The sequence below is a fragment of the Syngnathus scovelli genome, chromosome 3, assembly GCF_024217435.2.
Source record: "Syngnathus scovelli strain Florida chromosome 3, RoL_Ssco_1.2, whole genome shotgun sequence".
Classification (NCBI taxonomy): Eukaryota; Metazoa; Chordata; class Actinopteri; order Syngnathiformes; family Syngnathidae; genus Syngnathus; species Syngnathus scovelli.
In genome coordinates this window covers 19,881,584-19,898,563 of record NC_090849.1, presented here as the reverse complement: position 1 = coordinate 19,898,563, position 16,980 = coordinate 19,881,584, and the positions used below count along the sequence as shown (strand labels likewise).

At 42.4% G+C, this 16,980-nt stretch overlaps 2 protein-coding genes across 7 annotated transcripts; both read right to left on the bottom strand.

Annotated features, from left to right (window-relative positions):
• Nucleotides 1-237: 237 nt before the first annotated feature.
• Nucleotides 238-6,219, bottom strand: LOC125994693 (UDP-glucuronosyltransferase 3A1-like). Of its 4 annotated transcripts, none has more exons than XM_049764107.2 (11): nt 5,581-6,219; nt 5,225-5,403; nt 4,719-4,820; nt 4,515-4,635; nt 4,248-4,411; nt 4,015-4,179; nt 3,714-3,922; nt 2,886-3,031; nt 2,726-2,811; nt 2,113-2,332; nt 238-2,010 (listed from the first exon to the last, which is right to left on the bottom strand). In XM_049764107.2, the coding sequence occupies exons 2-11, from the start codon at nt 5,304-5,306 to the stop codon at nt 1,743-1,745; spliced, it is 1,563 nt and encodes a 520-aa protein (XP_049620064.1). In that variant the 5' UTR covers nt 5,307-5,403; nt 5,581-6,219; the 3' UTR covers nt 238-1,742. The 4 variants fall into 4 exon arrangements, with proteins under 4 accessions (XP_049620064.1, XP_049620061.1, XP_049620062.1 ...); XM_049764104.2 differs by having other exon boundaries at nt 5,225-5,399; XM_049764105.2 differs by having other exon boundaries at nt 5,636-6,219.
• Nucleotides 6,220-6,361: 142 nt separating this feature from the next.
• spef2 (sperm flagellar 2) lies at nt 6,362-16,971 on the bottom strand. 3 transcript variants are annotated; one of them, XM_049764098.2, is made up of 37 exons: nt 16,554-16,971; nt 15,861-15,963; nt 15,541-15,769; nt 15,308-15,457; nt 15,040-15,180; nt 14,775-14,851; nt 14,215-14,407; nt 13,931-14,119; nt 13,675-13,862; nt 13,253-13,403; nt 12,936-13,152; nt 12,783-12,856; nt 12,652-12,706; nt 12,510-12,541; nt 12,313-12,416; nt 11,990-12,231; nt 11,795-11,873; nt 11,558-11,718; nt 11,290-11,448; nt 11,039-11,166; nt 10,829-10,956; nt 10,621-10,759; nt 10,410-10,547; nt 10,165-10,287; nt 9,856-9,915; nt 9,614-9,776; nt 9,403-9,531; nt 9,151-9,289; nt 8,996-9,068; nt 8,719-8,875; nt 8,496-8,590; nt 8,154-8,336; nt 7,708-7,797; nt 7,449-7,619; nt 7,164-7,367; nt 6,883-7,005; nt 6,362-6,516 (listed from the first exon to the last, which is right to left on the bottom strand). In XM_049764098.2, exons 1-37 carry the CDS (start codon nt 16,609-16,611, stop codon nt 6,439-6,441), a joined length of 4,923 nt encoding a protein of 1,640 aa, XP_049620055.1. In that variant the 5' UTR covers nt 16,612-16,971; the 3' UTR covers nt 6,362-6,438. The 3 variants fall into 3 exon arrangements, with proteins under 3 accessions (XP_049620055.1, XP_049620057.1, XP_049620056.1); XM_049764100.2 differs by having other exon boundaries at nt 7,164-7,322; XM_049764099.2 differs by having other exon boundaries at nt 9,617-9,776.
• Between the last annotated feature and the right edge of the window lie 9 nt (nt 16,972-16,980).

Below are 16,980 nucleotides of genomic sequence, written 5' to 3'. Positions count from 1 at the left end.
TCACACTCACATTTACACCGATGGGCAATAAAAATGCACGTTTTTGGTATGTGTACAGTGGGCGGAGGTTGGAGTAACAAGAGAACATAGCTAAAATTCAAACACAAATCAGAACGGTGTGGCAGAAATGCAAACTACTAGTGGAGAATGCCTATTTTCCATAATTTTGTAAAAAAAAAAAAACAAACAAACAATTTTTTAGAGTCACTCATGAAGTAGGTTAAGTTAAAGCCAATATCCTACACTTGTAAAGTCATTTACTAGGAGTACACACTCTACCCCGTTAGATGGCGCTATATCCCCCCCATCATTCAGGATTAAGTTCATAACGACGCCAAAATTCTGAGTTCGAATCCCGGCTAAAGTATTCCTGAGTGGAGTTTACATGTTCTCAAATACAGTACAGTAATGTGTTGCCATAATAAGACTTATATTAACTGAACAGACAATTTTTCACGTCACATTTGAACATTCTTGAGTTAATCGTCATATAAATGTTGATAAATGATAACAGTGTACTAAAAAATAAAATGAAAAGCAAAACACGTGTGGAGTTTATCCTTCAAATCAGGGGTAGGCAACTCCCGTCCTGGAGAGCCGCTGTCTTGGCTGTTTTCAAAGTTTCCCTACTCTAACACAAACACTAATGCACAACATTCTTCTCTGTGGCGTGACATTTCAATTAGTTTAATATAAGGAGGGCAAATTCTACTATTGCATTAAAGTGTGTCTGTGTTGCAATGAAACACTGCACATTCCCACTCTGACTTTATAGTATGTGTAAAGCAGCAGATTATGAACGTGTGAAAGTGTTGTTTAATTGCGTGAATTGTATTGTTTTTCTTCTTTTAACATTTCGTGCCAACAGCTTGTCAGATTTTTCCCCTCCTCTTGTCTAATTTGTTTGCTTTCATTCCTCTTCTGCTTCATTGCCATTTCATCTTTTGTGTTTTTTTTCTCCTTTGCCATTATTATCTGTCTCCCCGCTTGCTGTTATATTATGCCTGGGCCCATTTTGCCCGGCCCACTTGGGATTGCGTGCGAGGCAGAGGAAGACATACTGGCACCTGCAACTGCCAGACAAATGAAAGGAAGCGATGGCATGAAGGATTGGACAGCTGAATGGGGGGAGCGAGAACATGCCGTTCTAATTGGTCATTTTTTTCTCTTGCTAATTTATCTCAACCCCCCCCCACCCCAACACAGATGTAAGGGGTGGGAAGAAGGGCAGAGAAAGAGGAGGGGAGAGAGGTCCTCCAAGACCTTTTCTGCTCTCCACTGTGGAGTGAGCGCTGACCGTGAACATTGCTGGGCCTTGTGGAGGAGTGGGAAGCAGACTGTGTCAACAAGCAGGAGAGACCGCAGGGGTCGGAGTTGAGGCCTGCAGGTGTGGGTGAGTGCCAAAAGAAGAGCCTGGAGGCCAACTAGCCACCAGACCCGACCGCCATCAAAACTCATATGCACAAACAATGGTGTACACTGGTGGGCTTATACGGGTACTGGCCCAAGAAGTGCCCCCTGCTTGTAGCACAGTCGGGTCAAAGCAGCATGGAGGTGTGGGACAATTCAGCATTACAATACAACCATGTCTGTCCAGTGGTGGGAAGAAACAAAGCACAAATATTTCATTATTGTATTATTGTAAATTGATTAATCTGCTATCCGCACGTTGAATATTTTTTTTCTGGTCTGACCTTAGGGAGCAAGCCATTTCAAAGTCAACTTTCCATCCATCATATGTCCTATTGTGTTTTCTTGCTGTCACCTTTGCTCATCATGCTCTTGCAGAAAATCCAGCAGAGAAGAACTGACCCGGTAAGACCTATGAGGACGATCAAAAGTAGGTCCAGTAGGCATCTCTGGTACCACCACTGCTGCAATGAGGCCTGCTTTAGGTGAGCCCCCCCTCCGCTGTGCAGGATGTGCTCCACCCACTGCACAAGTCGAAGCGCGGGGGGCACGGGGTGCGATCTGTGGATGCGGCTGAGGGACATAGCTGCCGACTTGAAACTAGACAGTGGAGGAGGTATCACAATGAATAAAAATTAGATGCTTGACAGTTTTAACTACATCAAAAGTCGTGCAATATTTATTGGAGCCATTTGCACATACCTGACATTCCGTATGACGTTTTGGATGGTGGAGCTAAGGAGCTTGCTGGTAATTCGCGTAGGGCTGATGACAAGGCCCAGGCCCTTTGCTTCAGCTCTCACCACGTTGTCAAACTGATCTCCAAACAGGGGGATGCCAAGCACGGGAACGGCATGATACACGGCCTGAAGAAGACTGTTCTGACCTCCGTGGGTGATGAAGAGGCGCACCTTGTCGTGTCCTGGGAAGAAATGAGAATATTTCATTTCAAAATGATAAATAAAGCCAACCTCCAAGGAAAAACAATGCTTATCAATATCTATTATTATCTATTTCTGATGTGATTTTTTTTTGTACTCTAGTGGATATGCAAAGGCTAAATTGTTTGTGTGAAAGGTGATTTTCTGCAATTCAATGACGACCAATCAAGGGTGTAATTGCCCACAAAGTCAGCAAGAATAGACAATGGACACTACCTAGATTTGATTGATACTGTTACAGTGATTTTGATTTAATAAGTACCAGAACAATGTGACACCAATGAACACCACCCAAGCAGTGTCAATTAGTGTGTGACTGCGTTCACTCACGTACAATAAAGTGTTATGCAGTGTATAATGAAATGAATAAGCACCAAGCAAGTCATTAAGAGGCAGCCACTCCACAAGGAGGAGATTGGAAGGTTTACTCAGATGAGGCGGCCAAAGCTTACGGTCGTACCTGACAACAAAAAGGAACATCAAAATCCAAAGCGTAGATTTTGTGTGAGTGCAAGCATCATGACAAGATTGTACCTCCAGATCACACCCTGAGGGATCATGGAGAAGGCATCCACTAGCTCCACCAGAAGCCGGTCCACAGACACAGAAGAGACCATGGATCCCAAGGTCACAATGATGAAACCCGACTCTCCAAAACTGGAGATCCACGAGTCAAGGTCCTGCAAGATAGATTTTGTTTGACCATGGAGCCATATTATGCTTTTTTTTTTTTTTTTTTTTGACTGTGATGGGATATAGTGATTTCCTATGAATGTATTAGAAGTGATGATTTGAAAATGTCAACACCTAATAAAGTTTAGCATTTTGCATTGATGTACATCTGTTTCCTTAAATTATTGTTAATGACTGTGAGAAATTATTCACATGATCAACGTCTTCATACAGTTTAATACGATTAATGTTCATCAAAGGTCTGAACAAATGTATTATTTCACAAGCGCATATCAAACCGGTAGGCGGTAGCCCTTTGCATTAATCAGTAGCCAAGAAGTAGGTCTCACTTTCAAAAAGGTTGGTGACCCCTGCTATAATGTGTGTCACGTGGCGCATGGACACGTTGCCAAACTCAACCCCCTCCACACCGCCACTGAGTCCTGAACTTCACAAGCTATCAAGAGTCACTTCTCGGAAGCTATCGCTGTTAGCTAATGCTATTCTGTGCATGGAATGGAACTGGATCCAATATTACTGGGTAATTTAACCATATTCAACCAATTGTTTAATTTCACACTTAATGGATGGGAAGCCACTCACTCCATTGAGCCAACTATTTGTATAAAAATAACAAAGAGTTCCATAATAAGCTACACATTAGAACGTATTGTTATGAAGAGGAATGACCTGTTCCAGAGGCTCAGCAGGTTTATTGAGGAGCCCCCCCGTCAACACGGTGGCAGGCGAAAGCGGCTGCGGGAACTCCAGGGAAAAGTCGGTGTTGAAGGCCCAGAGTTCTGCCTTCTGGTGGAACTCATCCAGGCCACCAGGCGGGGATCCTGAGTCCAAGTGGCGCTCGGCTACATCCTTGAAAATGGACCATACAATTTTCTGACCTTTAACAAGAAATGGAAATTTTTAGGGCGTTGTCAGAATGTCAAAAATGTGTACAATGGAAACCTCAAAATACAGTTAATAAATTGTTTACCAACAGCATTGAGGAGAGAGTAGACCAAGTTCTTTGCACGATCCCAGAGGTCCATGCGGTCCGACAACTGGGAGCTGCAAGCTGGTACTGAGGAGATGGAGGCAGGGATGGCAATGGCAAGGGGGCCGTTCAGAGAGCCTGGATAGAAGGCGATGTAGGGCACACCTGGATGATGCAAAACAGGCCTGCGATTAATTCTTTGGAGTTTTTTGGGCTAGATTGTCACTAAATACCAAGTTTATGTGCTATGATGAAGGAGCAGGGATTAAAAGCATCCAGGATAGCGATGTCATATTGCTGCTCCTGGAGGAATGTGATTTGATCGCTGTCCCCTAAGAGCTTGTCGCACTGATAAGAAAGGTGACCCATGAAATTCAAAAAGCCATTAAAGCTGTCCCTGTGGAAAGAAAGTTAGTTTACTCCAAATTACTCATTTTTATATGAGTTATGTCTGCTACACATGATAAGAATGTTGAAAGAAAGAGTCTCAATTATGGTACCGGCCCAGTAAAAATTGTGCTTGCTGTTCCAAGAACCACCCGTTGTATTGTTTAATGTAATCTTCTCCTGGGGACCAAGTGCTGGTCTGGTAGCTGCCATTGCGGCCGGCGTAGGACAAACCTGACGGATGTGATTATAGTATATTAAAAAGCGGAATGCAAATGAATGTTGCCGATAAATAATACAACAATCTGAAACAATACCTGTGATGACAGGGTTGTCCAGTTGTAGGAGCATGCGAACCTCATGGCCATGGAGGTGGAAGTTATGGGAGATCTCGTCAAGTAACAAGTAGTGGCTTCCTCCTGCAGGAGGAAGTATTTATTTTAAAGGTGTGCATCGCTGGCTTGTGTAACAAGAGATGACCGTATAATATTTGGAAGATTTTTACCTTTATTTTTTACTGCTGGTTCAAAATATTTACCATAAATGTAAATTGAAATTATGATCAAGACATTTTGTTGAAATGTCTTTTTTTTTCCCACATTGAAATTCTTTCAACTGTAAAATGTGTTAATCTGACCCATAACATAACACAAGTAATCCATTCCCAGAGAGTGCACTTATTCATTAAAAATAGATCATATATTTTTGGAATTTGACATTATATAATTTCCTGTGTGGTTTCTCTTTTGTTCTTTTGATGGCTAGTTAGGAAGAAAACAAGGGAGGAAAAGAAAAGCATGACAATGACTGCTCCCCTACTCACCAATTAGGCAGACCGTTAGGATTTTGGCAGACTGAAGTAGTGGGAGAGCCAGCAGCCAGCACATCCAAACCACAAGCCCCATGTCGTTGGTGCCACGGTGATCTCCAGCCAAAATCCCGAAAATAGTCTTCCAGTTCAAAAATAAACTGTAATGAAAGCGTTCTTGTGCGAGTGTCTGCCTGGTAAAATTATGAGAAAAGTAAAAAAAGTACAATTATGGCTGGAGCCAGCAGAATTATAACGGCAAACTAATTTCCTAAACATGGAATGAAAAGAAAACAAAAAATAAGTTGAGTAGAGGAAAAAAACAAAAGACCATTCCATTCAGAAGCTGATAAAAGGGCAAAGGCGCTTACAATGTCTGTGTCACTTTGCTTGGCTGTCAGTGCAAATGAATGGAAAAGTTCCGACCTTAAGGCGCTGATCCTTGTCATTCGGGAGTCGGCACGCCAGTCTGTGTGCGTGGTTCTGTCCACATAACACATGAGCCTCTCCGTTTTTCTTCTAAAAGTCAGACACTCACATGTCTACCAGCATTGGACCTGCAGTGTTAATGAAAGGGAGGGACCGGGAGAAGGGGCGGTGGCAAAAGGGGGGCTCAGAATCCCCCAAAGCACGTCTTCAATCAAATTAAATAAATGGAAATGTTAACTAAAGACAACGGAATTTTTGTTAAGTATTAACAAACTTCGCCTGCCCTTCTATTCCTTTTTTTGTCAAAATGTCATTTGTGCGGTAATATTAGCTTTAAAATACTGCATTAATGATTTGTTTGTTTTGCTGATGACGGGATTGATTGGAAGGGGCGCAGCAGTAGGTAGGACAGCGCATCCCGACTAAATGGGCTACAAAAGGCTTGCGGGTGCTCGGGAAGGTCGCTGCTGGCAAGTGAGGCTTGACATGTAGGTTATCCTGGACAATGCACTCATTGTGGACGCAAACCGATGCTCCTCTGTGTCAGAGAGGTCATTAGAAAAACAAGTGAATCAGAAAAACTGCTGGAGTGTTTCAGGAAAAAGAATGCTGAGTCAGAGAGGTCAGGGCCATCATGGCTGATGTTTTCAGTCAGCCTGCCTTGTCACTTCATTCAGGTCTATGCGTTGAAACTATAGAATGTTCAATTCATTGAACACTAAAGTCACGAATAGTTTTTTTACATCTATTTATTCTTTCCTAGTAATTTATCATGACATAGAAGACCGAAAGTAGATGTTTTAGGTGTCATCGTCAATTAGGAGACTGTTGAGCCTCTCTCCTTGTGGCTGAGCGGCCTGCAGCACGTTATGAACGTTCTGAAAGAGAACAAAGAAAACGCTTGAGAAAATGTAATATCTGAGTTGAAATTTATAATAGCAAGGATCAGAGTCCATCTGAAAGGTTCGTGCCTTGTTAAATGTAAAATGTTAACAAATGTGACGAACAAAATCTTGAACACCCACTGTGGTCTTCAATTGCTCTGAGTTGCAAAAGCCAGATTATTTTATAAAATTGTCCTGTGCTCTAATATGTGTTAAGAGTGAAATTTCCTCAATAATTGTGTCAAAATATTAAACGTGTATGACAAAAAATGGACAACTCCCAAAACCAGACCGGGTGTTTGCGAGTGTGGCAAAGGAAAGTATCAGACGAATAAAAAGAAGACATGCGTCTTGACTTACGACAAAGAGGTGGTGATTAGTGACCTCTATCAGATTCCGAAAGGACGGATGCTTGGAGAGGACCGAGAAGGGAATGGCATCTTCTGGAGAGTAGCCCAGCTCTACGAATATCTGCATCAGATGCTACATGGTAGCAAAGGTAGTGGATTCTGTTAGTTTGTTAGTTATGTTACATAACTTTTAAAAAGGGACCATGTCACTTATCTCAATCTAACTCTTCCGTATAAAACAGCGCTTGGTTATACTTCTGCAATATTGGGCAGACTTGGGTCTCATCATACCTCAACATTCTCCTCCTGGCTCAAGCAACCTGAAGCAGGGTTAATGCCACCTTTCATCTTTCCTACTTTGGGCCCCACGACAGAAAGGAGAGCTGGGATGGACACTGTCTGGCTCATACTTGCTGCACACTCCTCTTCCTCCATGGGGTTTTCTTCTGGCTGTGAGCAGGAGGAAACTGTGGTCTCCCATAAGTTTGAATCAGTCTGCGTACATGACAAGTGTGCATTACTAAATCAGAGGCCTCCACGATGTGCCGCTTTTTCCCTGCACACCAATGAACTCACTGTGTCAAAAGCGCTCGAGGTGGGGTAGTGGAGATGATGTCCCGTCATTACGCTCAACGCTTTGATGAAGCCCTGCTTGGGATCGTGATCGGAGGCGAAGCACAGCAGCATGGTCATGTAGTCCAGTTGAGGCGGGGTGGTAGAGTGATCGGAAAACAGCTGGAAAAAAAGCTATGAAGGGAAAACGTGGACATCATTTTGAAAAAGATTGTTATAATAGTCATCGTTGACAGACGTTGCACCGTTTCGAGCATTTTACCTTGCGTAGGTGAGCTTGACGGTTATTCAGAGGCTGATAGGAGTCCTCGGGGACGGACTGCTCACTCTCGCTGGAAAACCACAACTCCGTCTTATGTTAGGAAAGAAATAGATCAATGACTTGGTGCGCCAAAAGAAATTATTTGAAATTCATTTTAATTCACTTCATTTTCAGCCCAAAAATATTTCGTATTTATATTATAAATCTTTGTTCATCAGTAGAGTCACCTTGCAGATGTTAGCATTATGCTAGGGGACTTTGAGACAAAATTATCAGGAGGAGTGACAATAAACATCTTGAAAAAAATTTACGATCTACCAAACTACTGCTTGTTTAAAAAGGTGCTTTGGCAAAATAAGTGGAACAGACAAAAAGTCGACTCAGGCAGATTTGACAAGGTCGCAGAAGAGAAATGAAGGGTCTTCAATGTTGTTGCAGAGACTAACCTGATTATATTGCTCCTCACTTATGTAGCCCGTGTCACCGGTGTCTGCTGCCTTGAACTGCTTGCGCACAAGCAGCAATTGTGTTAAAGAAGGAAACGGCCAAGGGATGGCAGCACTGACAAGGAATCGACGCCAGTCTATCTGTTTGGATCTATCGGCGAGCAGAGAAATAATCTCCTTCAACTGCGCACAAGAGAGAACGAGTGATGTGATGACACACATGACCATGTTTCACGCAATCAGAGTCAACTCATCAATTAATATGAAGTGACTGGACATGACATATTTTGTTTACCAATTTAAAATAATCTGAAGCTAATGCTGTTGAAGATTTGAGCGTACCTGTGTTTCGCTCATGTTCTCCCAAGGTTCGGGCAGAGAGTTATAAGGGAGCATGTCCTTGATCAGATGGAAGAACTCAGAACTGGACATGACACCTGAAAATGGAGAGAGCAATGATTGAAAAATGAATATTAGGAGAAAGATGGAGAGCTGGACAGACACCAGCAATGCTCGATTGTCTTATCTGTTAATCTCGTATCTCTTTTATAGGTTTTCAGGTTACCTGTTGGAGCTTCGTTGCAAAGACAGTGGTACAATGATTCCAGTTGAAGAACGGTCAGCATTGAAGATGTTGCAATCGCCGAGGCAGGGGGACTCAGTTGGGAAAGTGGACTTGAAATCAATCGGGCGTCTCCATTCAAACAGAAATCAATACTTTCCTAAAAGCATGAAAATATGAAACGTATTAAAAAGCCATTATTTCCCAGAAAGTCATTTTATATCTACATTTTATGTAAAGATGCACCCCCTCCCCTCCGGAAAAAAAAGGTGGTACTTACCAGCACCAACTCATTCTGAATCTTAGCACCTGCCTCTATGAAGTGGCGCACCACCGCCGCAAGTTGGTCAATACTAAAAAAAAAAAAAACTAATTGCTCATCCCCGAAATCACAAGTAACATAAACTGTGCAGCATAGAAAGAAGAGACACCGACCTCTTCATTTGCGCAACGTAATGTGCTTCCAAGCTGTCTTGCATGTCGCTAAAGATCTGTTCTGCTCTGCTTTGCAGAGAGTTCAGCAGTACCAGCCCGTGGCCTTTCACCAGATTAATCCGAACATTTGATGCATTCGCTGGGAACCACACACACACACACACACGCATGCACAAACACACCCACAACATGTTTGCAGAATGGTACTTTTAAACTTTAACGTGTGCTCAATTGGATGTGAGCATGCAGTACCTTCATGGTTCAAAGCAGCCGCGTATTCTTGGATTATCTTCTGTTTGCCATTTTTAACACCTCCAGGGCTCTTCTCCACAGTTTCCACAGCTGGTGGTGGGCTGGGAGCAGGAGGGGGAGTTGGAGAACCTAAATACAAAATGTATGCACAATATGCGTTATCAAATCATTTAGAGAATCTGTTTTGAGCCATCATGCTAAGCAAATTTACTGCCTTTCTGTTTTTTATCTTTGTCTTTCTTTTTGTTCGTGTTCTCCTTCTCTTTCTCCTTTTCCTTCTCTTTTTCCTTTTCCTTCTCCTGGGGTCTTTCCTTCTCTTGGATTTTCTCACTGTCTTGTGCTTTCAGATCCACCTGCAGAGGTTCTGTTGTCACCTTCACATGAACGCATGTCCGTTTAAAACATGCCTTCCACGTATGTAATTTTTGTCAGTGTTATGTCAAGCGGCATTACCAGTTTATTTATGACTGTGAGGGCATCGTCGTGTTTGGCGATCAAGATCTCACGAAGTACCTGGACGCAAACAACAAGACAACTATGACCTTAATTAAAAAAAAAAAATTAAAAAAAAGCGCATAATCATCACAAATATTTATTCCCATGTTTTGGATTACATTGCATAACATTTTAAAAATAAAAACAATGATTTATTTTTTCAAGACTGTGCATATTGTTTCAGTAATCTACTAAACTCTTAAGGGAGGGGGTTTAGTTAAAAAAAATAATAAAAATGGACGGAAGATTGGCATTTTAGGGCAATACCGTTGCAGGTCCTATATCTTCAATGTCAAGGAGGGGGATGGAGTCCAAGTGTTCCTGTTGAGCCGCACTCAGATAGTAGTCCCGCAAAATATTGCGTGTGCTCTGAAAACGGCTCATTTCCTCCTATGTAAAATGTGTTCAAGCATTTTGAAAAACACAATGACAGGTGATGAGTTCATTACTCGCGATGGGAATTGATAAGAATTTAGCAATCCTTCCAAATCTGTAGTCATTAGTTGTTTTACCTGTATGAGTCTTAAATGATGGTTGACCAGGATCGTGCTGTGTTCCTCCAACCATTTCTCACGAATGAGCACAGCCCGTTGTGTCTCATCGTCCTCCTTGTGCGTGTCGATAATGTCCCACAAATGCTCGCACAGGTCCTACCCACCGATAGGGACACCACAATTTACACCCTGAAGCCACTCCCATGCTGTCATTTTTTTTTTTACTTACGTCCAGACGGTGAATTAATTCTGCTTTGGTCTCCTCGTTTTTCCTCAGGTCGTCAGGTATGCTGTTGTAATCTTTCTGCCACTGAGATACAAATTCCTGCTTCAGGTCAGGTCGCTCCAAGAATTGCTTGAACTCCTCTCTGGAGATGTGCCGCATGGTTTGGAACGAATGGAATTCAATGGGTGAAAACACTTCAAATGTAATTTACCTGATGTCAAACAAGCGTTGGTCAATAGCAGTGCGCTCGAAGCGGAGCTCTTGCATCACGGCCTTGACACTGCTCACATAAGAATCACAAACTGCTTCCCACTGTTGGCACAGATACTCGGCTTTGCTCTAAAAAGAGACATGTAGAGAAGAAAAGGACAAATTTATGTGGAGGCAATTCTATGTTAAGGTCTTCTGATATGTTTCCTACTGAGGAGAGTGGCTCATCTACGTAGACCCAGCCGGAAGAACCCGGGCTGGGTGAGGCAGGAGCGGGAGCGGGTTCTTCTCGCGAATCCTCGTCGGCCGTAGAGTCGGTGGATGTCCTGTTGGCTTGATCTGAGGATTGGGCAGAAAGCTCCAATCAACTTTGATGACTTCTACGAAAGTTGCCACTCAACTCCGCTCAAATTGAACTCCTTTCAAGCTTGTTTTCAGGCATTACAAAGATGACGATTGTACCTGCTGGGGGGACTGAATTGGGTCGGTCCTCAGTAAGGCTCAATTGGGATTCGTCTTCATTTGTGACGGCTGTCGTTTGGACGGAACTTGCAGCAGAAGGGGGAGACAGTGCAGGTACTGGGGTCTCTAAGTCAACCTCCTCAAAATATTGCCTAGGATCTGGAGCAGCAGATTCCAAAAATATAATCAAAGCCAACATGAAGAAGGTACGTTCCTGTTCAAAGAGGCGGACAAAATGATTATTACTCGTGCATTCGCTTGATGTTACCTTGCTGTCTTTGCAATATAGCCTTCTGTAGGATACTACTCATGATCGTGCAAAGCTCCTCCTTTGATACATCTGCATCCACACGCATCAAAATACTTTTCCTCCCAGCGTTCGCAAACCATTCCTCAAGTTTGATCCAGTTATCCTGAAAGGACGTGATCCTAAAAAGGGAGAATGGGTGTTAGACTGGAGTTGCAAGGAGACAGCCAATCATAGCAGGTCATCCAATCATATTACCTATGTGGAATCTGTGCAATAAACAATCGGTTGTTAACCTGCGGCGAGCCTTTTGCACCCGGAGTATGTTTGCCTCCATCTTTACATAGAAGAGAGTGCACATAATTTAAGGTTAAATAAAGCGCAAGAAAACTGCTGCATGACAAGTCGAAAATAATAACAAGCCTTTTACATGAGTGATAATTCCAAACGTACCGGTGTAACTGACTGCGCGCTTGGCGACGCACTGATCAGGAATGTCCAGCAGTACAGCCAAGTCCAGCGCAGGCGGCGGGGGCAGGGGCAGCGAAGGATTCGGATCGATGGCGAGGTCTATCTTTCGTTCCATTATTTCGTAGCCCTTGTCGAGAAAGCCGATGGCCCTCTCGAGTAGATGGGCCTGATCTACGTTGACTGGAAAGCCATCCAAGATCCAGCCCGACTCAAACGGAATCTGGCTGCTCACACGATGGCAAATATCCGTGCGTAAACTCATTCTTTACGAGAATATTCTCTCGCCGAGTACAATGCGGTAATACCTGATAGCTTCCGCTACAATGTCCACCAAGAGCTCATCGGGAATGACGTTGCCTTTGCTCAGCACTTCTGCGGCAGCTCTTCCCAGTAATGCTCGGACCGACAACTGGGATAAAGCGAGAGAGCGCTTGGGATGGCTATCTATAGACACACTTGAATCTTGCATCTTGTTAGCGTTTTCATTAGTCGCTTCTCTTACATTTAGGCGTGAGATTTCCTCTTTTTGCAGATCTAAAAAAAAAAAAAAAAAGAAAGACGCCAATAACAATGACATTTTCGCTGTTGTATTTTACAGAATACGGGTATAATGGGAGTATAAAATGTATTAACAAGTAACCCACCGGTATTCAGAATTGCAAGTAGTTCGTTCTCCTTTTCTTCATTATCTTCTATGGCCTGTACACGTGTTTTAAAATGGTTACTGGTAAGCTCCTAGTTTCCAGTATGGTGTGAGAGGTGATTGTTGACTCACCCTCTCTCTACATTGGTGAGCATTCAGTGCCTCCTGTACTAGACTGTCCACTGATAGGACACATATTTTGAGATCTATATGGAGAAGACAACAGGGTTATTAAAAAAAAAAAAACATGTCACAAGCACAGTTTGATTAAGTGACGTTATGTACCTTGAGCAATGCTCTTCAGACAGGTGGTTTTGCCAGAGCAGAACTTGCCCAGCACACACGCCTTGAGCTTGTAGCCAAGAATTGCTGACGGGCTCGTTAACGGGATCAAGCTCCTCATTTTCAAGAAGATATGTCTGAGAATCGTGTTGAGACTCGGCACAACCGGTGAGCTGGCCTCCCCGGCCTCCTCTGTCCATGCCCATTCTCCAACCATGTTCTGACACACAGTAAGTCAAGTCGGAAAAACAACAACAACAACTACTAAGGTGCTCAACTCGTGGGAGCCAAAACATGAGTTTTTATTCAAAATGACTCACAACATATTCCTCGTAATCCTGACTGTTGAGTAGCTCCTGTTTCTGGAGCTCTACAGGGTCGGGCGACGTGGGCCGCTGCTGCTGCTCGTAAAGAGGGAGACCGTTTAACAGCAATTCTTTCCATTCACGCATCAGCTTTGCTGGAATCAAACTGCAAATGACACACACAGACTGAACTTGAACACGATCCAAAAATATAGACACACTAGAGTGTTGTTTTGTGCGGAATACAATTACAAGTGTCATGCTAGCAATCTGCTGATAGCCCAAAAAGAGGACATGCGGTGAGGTTGTGATTAACACATTTAGATTCCTTCATTATTTTGGTCCTAAATGTAATCTTGAGCAGTGCTACATAAAGTTCAGTTGTTAACATTGCTACGATTATTAAAGCCTGGGCCACGTTTGAACATTTGACTCACTTTGCGGTGAGCAGGCGATATTCTCCAACTTTGGTGGCCAAGTCTATAATTTGCTCCAAAATCTCCTTGCAGTTCTCAAAATGCTTCATGGACCTGTTGCGAGCAAACTCTGCGGCCATCTTCTTACAGAATTCTAGCTCCAGTTGGATCTCTTCTGCACGGTCCAGCTGAGCTTGACGGGTCAAAGCCTGAATCCCAAAGAGACCATGAATCCAAATTGTCAGCTACGACAAGTGTTCATCCTGTCGACACTCACCGCTTCCCTTTCGAGAGCTTCTCGGAATTCCTTCTCTCGCTGTTGCTGGAACTGTTGTTCTATCAGCAGGCGGTTCTGCCGGAAGGCATCCTTCTGCTTGCGCATTTGGAGTAGCTGCACGGCTAAGCGCTTCTCTTGCTGAGTCTGGCCTGTCAGACATCTTATCAGTTGCTCTTCTCGCCATCTTTCCTACACGGGGGAAGGCCACATTGTCATTAAGTGCGCTGGCTTTAAAGCCAACCCGAATTGACAGATGAGAAATGATTAAGTCTGTTGTGAGCCACCTCTTGAGCCAAATGGGCTTTGAGCTGCTCGACCAGACATCTGATTCGTCTCTTTTCTCTCTGCTCAGAAGCAGCGACATTCTCCTGCAACCTCTGGCGGATCTCCTGAATATATGTGCTGCTGGACTGGAGCGTCAGTTCATTTTCTCCGGCACTGCCTTGAGTCCTACCTCCGAGTGGACCATCTAGACCACTAGTGAAAGCAAAGAAATTAAAATAATAATAATAATAACTCAATAAATAAAAACAGCCAACAATACCAAGTTTATTTGTTCATCTATTCATTTATTTTTAAATTTCATTATATCTTTATTTAATTTTTAAACAATTTTGGGGATAACAGATTATGTTTCTATGAATAATATTTAGATTTGTTGTTTAAAGCTTTACTATAGGCACTTTTAAACATTTCTAGGGGGAGAATCAATTAATCACATACAACTTGTTCTCTTTACACACCGCATTAAACAAAGAAGCATTTTTTGTTACTATACAAGAATAATTTACAGTCTGCAAGTAGAAACATAAACCTGACAACTAACTAAACATGTTTCTCTCACCCAGATGCAGAAGTCAAGCCTGAGGTGGTCAGCTTCTTTCTGTTTATCTCAAACTCTGCAATTTCGGCCTTGACTATCTGCTTGGACAAAAATATAGAGGCATAAGCGATCATTTTTTATATCATTCACAGACTTGTAACTTTGAGCTGGGCAAGTTAGTATTTTTAGGACTGAGCAGGATACCAAGTCATTTCGAGATTTCGCAGGGTTAAGGTTCAAGTCAGATTGAGATCAAGGCTCAAGCTGGCTTGCGTGTGAGTGTGACCTCTGCTTGCTGATCTTTGCGCTGCTGATGTTTCTGCCGCCTCATGTTGACCAGTGAAGAGTAGGGAGGCGGTTTTGGAACCTGGACATCAGCGGACTGATTTTGGCTTGACACGACATCACTGTATTTTGGACGAGAAAACTGCAAAACATACAGAATAATGTCTGTGTGTCATATGAGATTTTTATGATTTGACTTATTTTTCCCTGTACTGGGTTAAAGTTGATATGTGTGCTGATAAAGGACACTGGGAAATGATGATGAGCACCTTCTTCATGTTTGTGCCTCTTTTCTCATCCTGATCTTTGAGTTGACTCTTTTTCTGGGCTAACTTCTCAAAATGAGGTTGTCTCTTCTCGAAGTCTTGATTGATTTTCTGTAACTTCAACTCCCCATCATTTTTCTTCACCACAGGACGCTACATGGAATAAATTAATGAATACACTTGGTAGAGGTTTCCATTTAACAGCATGCCATACGAATGAACGACATCAAACTTACATCGGAGTATTTTTGGAGACCCATTTTATGCAGGGCATCAGGTTGCATGATTTCGAATTTCCTCATTTTCTGCTTTTCTAGCGAGACGTAGAGTTGATAAAGAAGATGCGTGGCAGCACCAGGCTTCTCCTTCATCAGTCCTTGGGCCGTGGCCTGGTCAAAGGAGATGCCCAGTCGCTGGAGGGTTGGCTCGAGGCGTGTAAAATTGTTCATTTTGGACGTGGAAGTGCTGTGGGCATATTTTTTCAGATTAAAACTAAGATGAATTCAATCAAAAGCAAGAATTTGTTGTAAAAGGAAGAGAGAATAAATGGACTTACTCTTTTTTCATAAAGATACTGACATCATTAATGATTTGATATTTCTGTAAAACTTCTCCAATGAGGTAACCATTGGAGAAATCTTTGGCGAAGTTATTTCGTTCTGAAAGGATGAACATATTTAAACATTCACACAGTCAAAATTAGAAAATGTGACACGAGTCAAACGCAAAACTCAAAAACGCAGCACAATTATCGATAAATTAGTTTTCAAATCTGATACAACAGATACACATTAATTATACCAAAATAATACTATCTTGTACAGTAAATTTGGAATGTGTGAACTATTTATGGATTTATAAATTAAGATGTAGTCAATAAAACACTTATCATAATACAGGTACATTTAAAAAAAGGAATATCATGGAACACTTTATTCAAGGAGCGCAACTCAAAAAGTGAATACATAATGATTGGCAGAAAGTAGAAAATGCCAGCCCAATCAGAATTCGATTTGGGGCACCACTAATTTAGATATGCACCATATTAATAAATACATAAATAAATAATACATTTTTGGGGGCCCTCTAGTGGCCAAGGTGCCCCAAGTTACTGAATGAATTCATTAATTGAACAATCCTTCAACAGTCAGGATGTATCATTTTGGTTCAACACTCAATCACCAACAGTCACTATTAGCATAAATGAGTTAGCATTAGGTAACTGTCAATACATTTCAGTCATACATACCGATAACCTTTGACAGTCGAAGGTCCTCGTTGAGCCATTTGCACAATATGTCTGACATATTTTTCTTGAGAACATTTGCCTCTCTTTAATTTAACAAGGTAGGTTTCCCACCACGACTTTTTCTAACGTCCTACTGGGCGTCGTTTGGAACTCTAACCACCGATGAAACTGGACATACTTTGGTATGGACATTTACGTCATCGGGTGTCGGTAGACGGCACGTAAACAGACGCATCGGAGCGTCGTTGTCATGGCAACTGGCAAAGTGTACTTCCAGTCGGTCACCTTTTTGTCAAATTCGTCACGTCGTGCAGCGCTCGATTAACTACACCTTTGAATGTAAAATCTAGTTCAAACAAAACTTGCATGCAATAGAAATTTTAAAAGCCTTTGAATAGATAAAAACACAAATTCCAGCAGTTGTTTC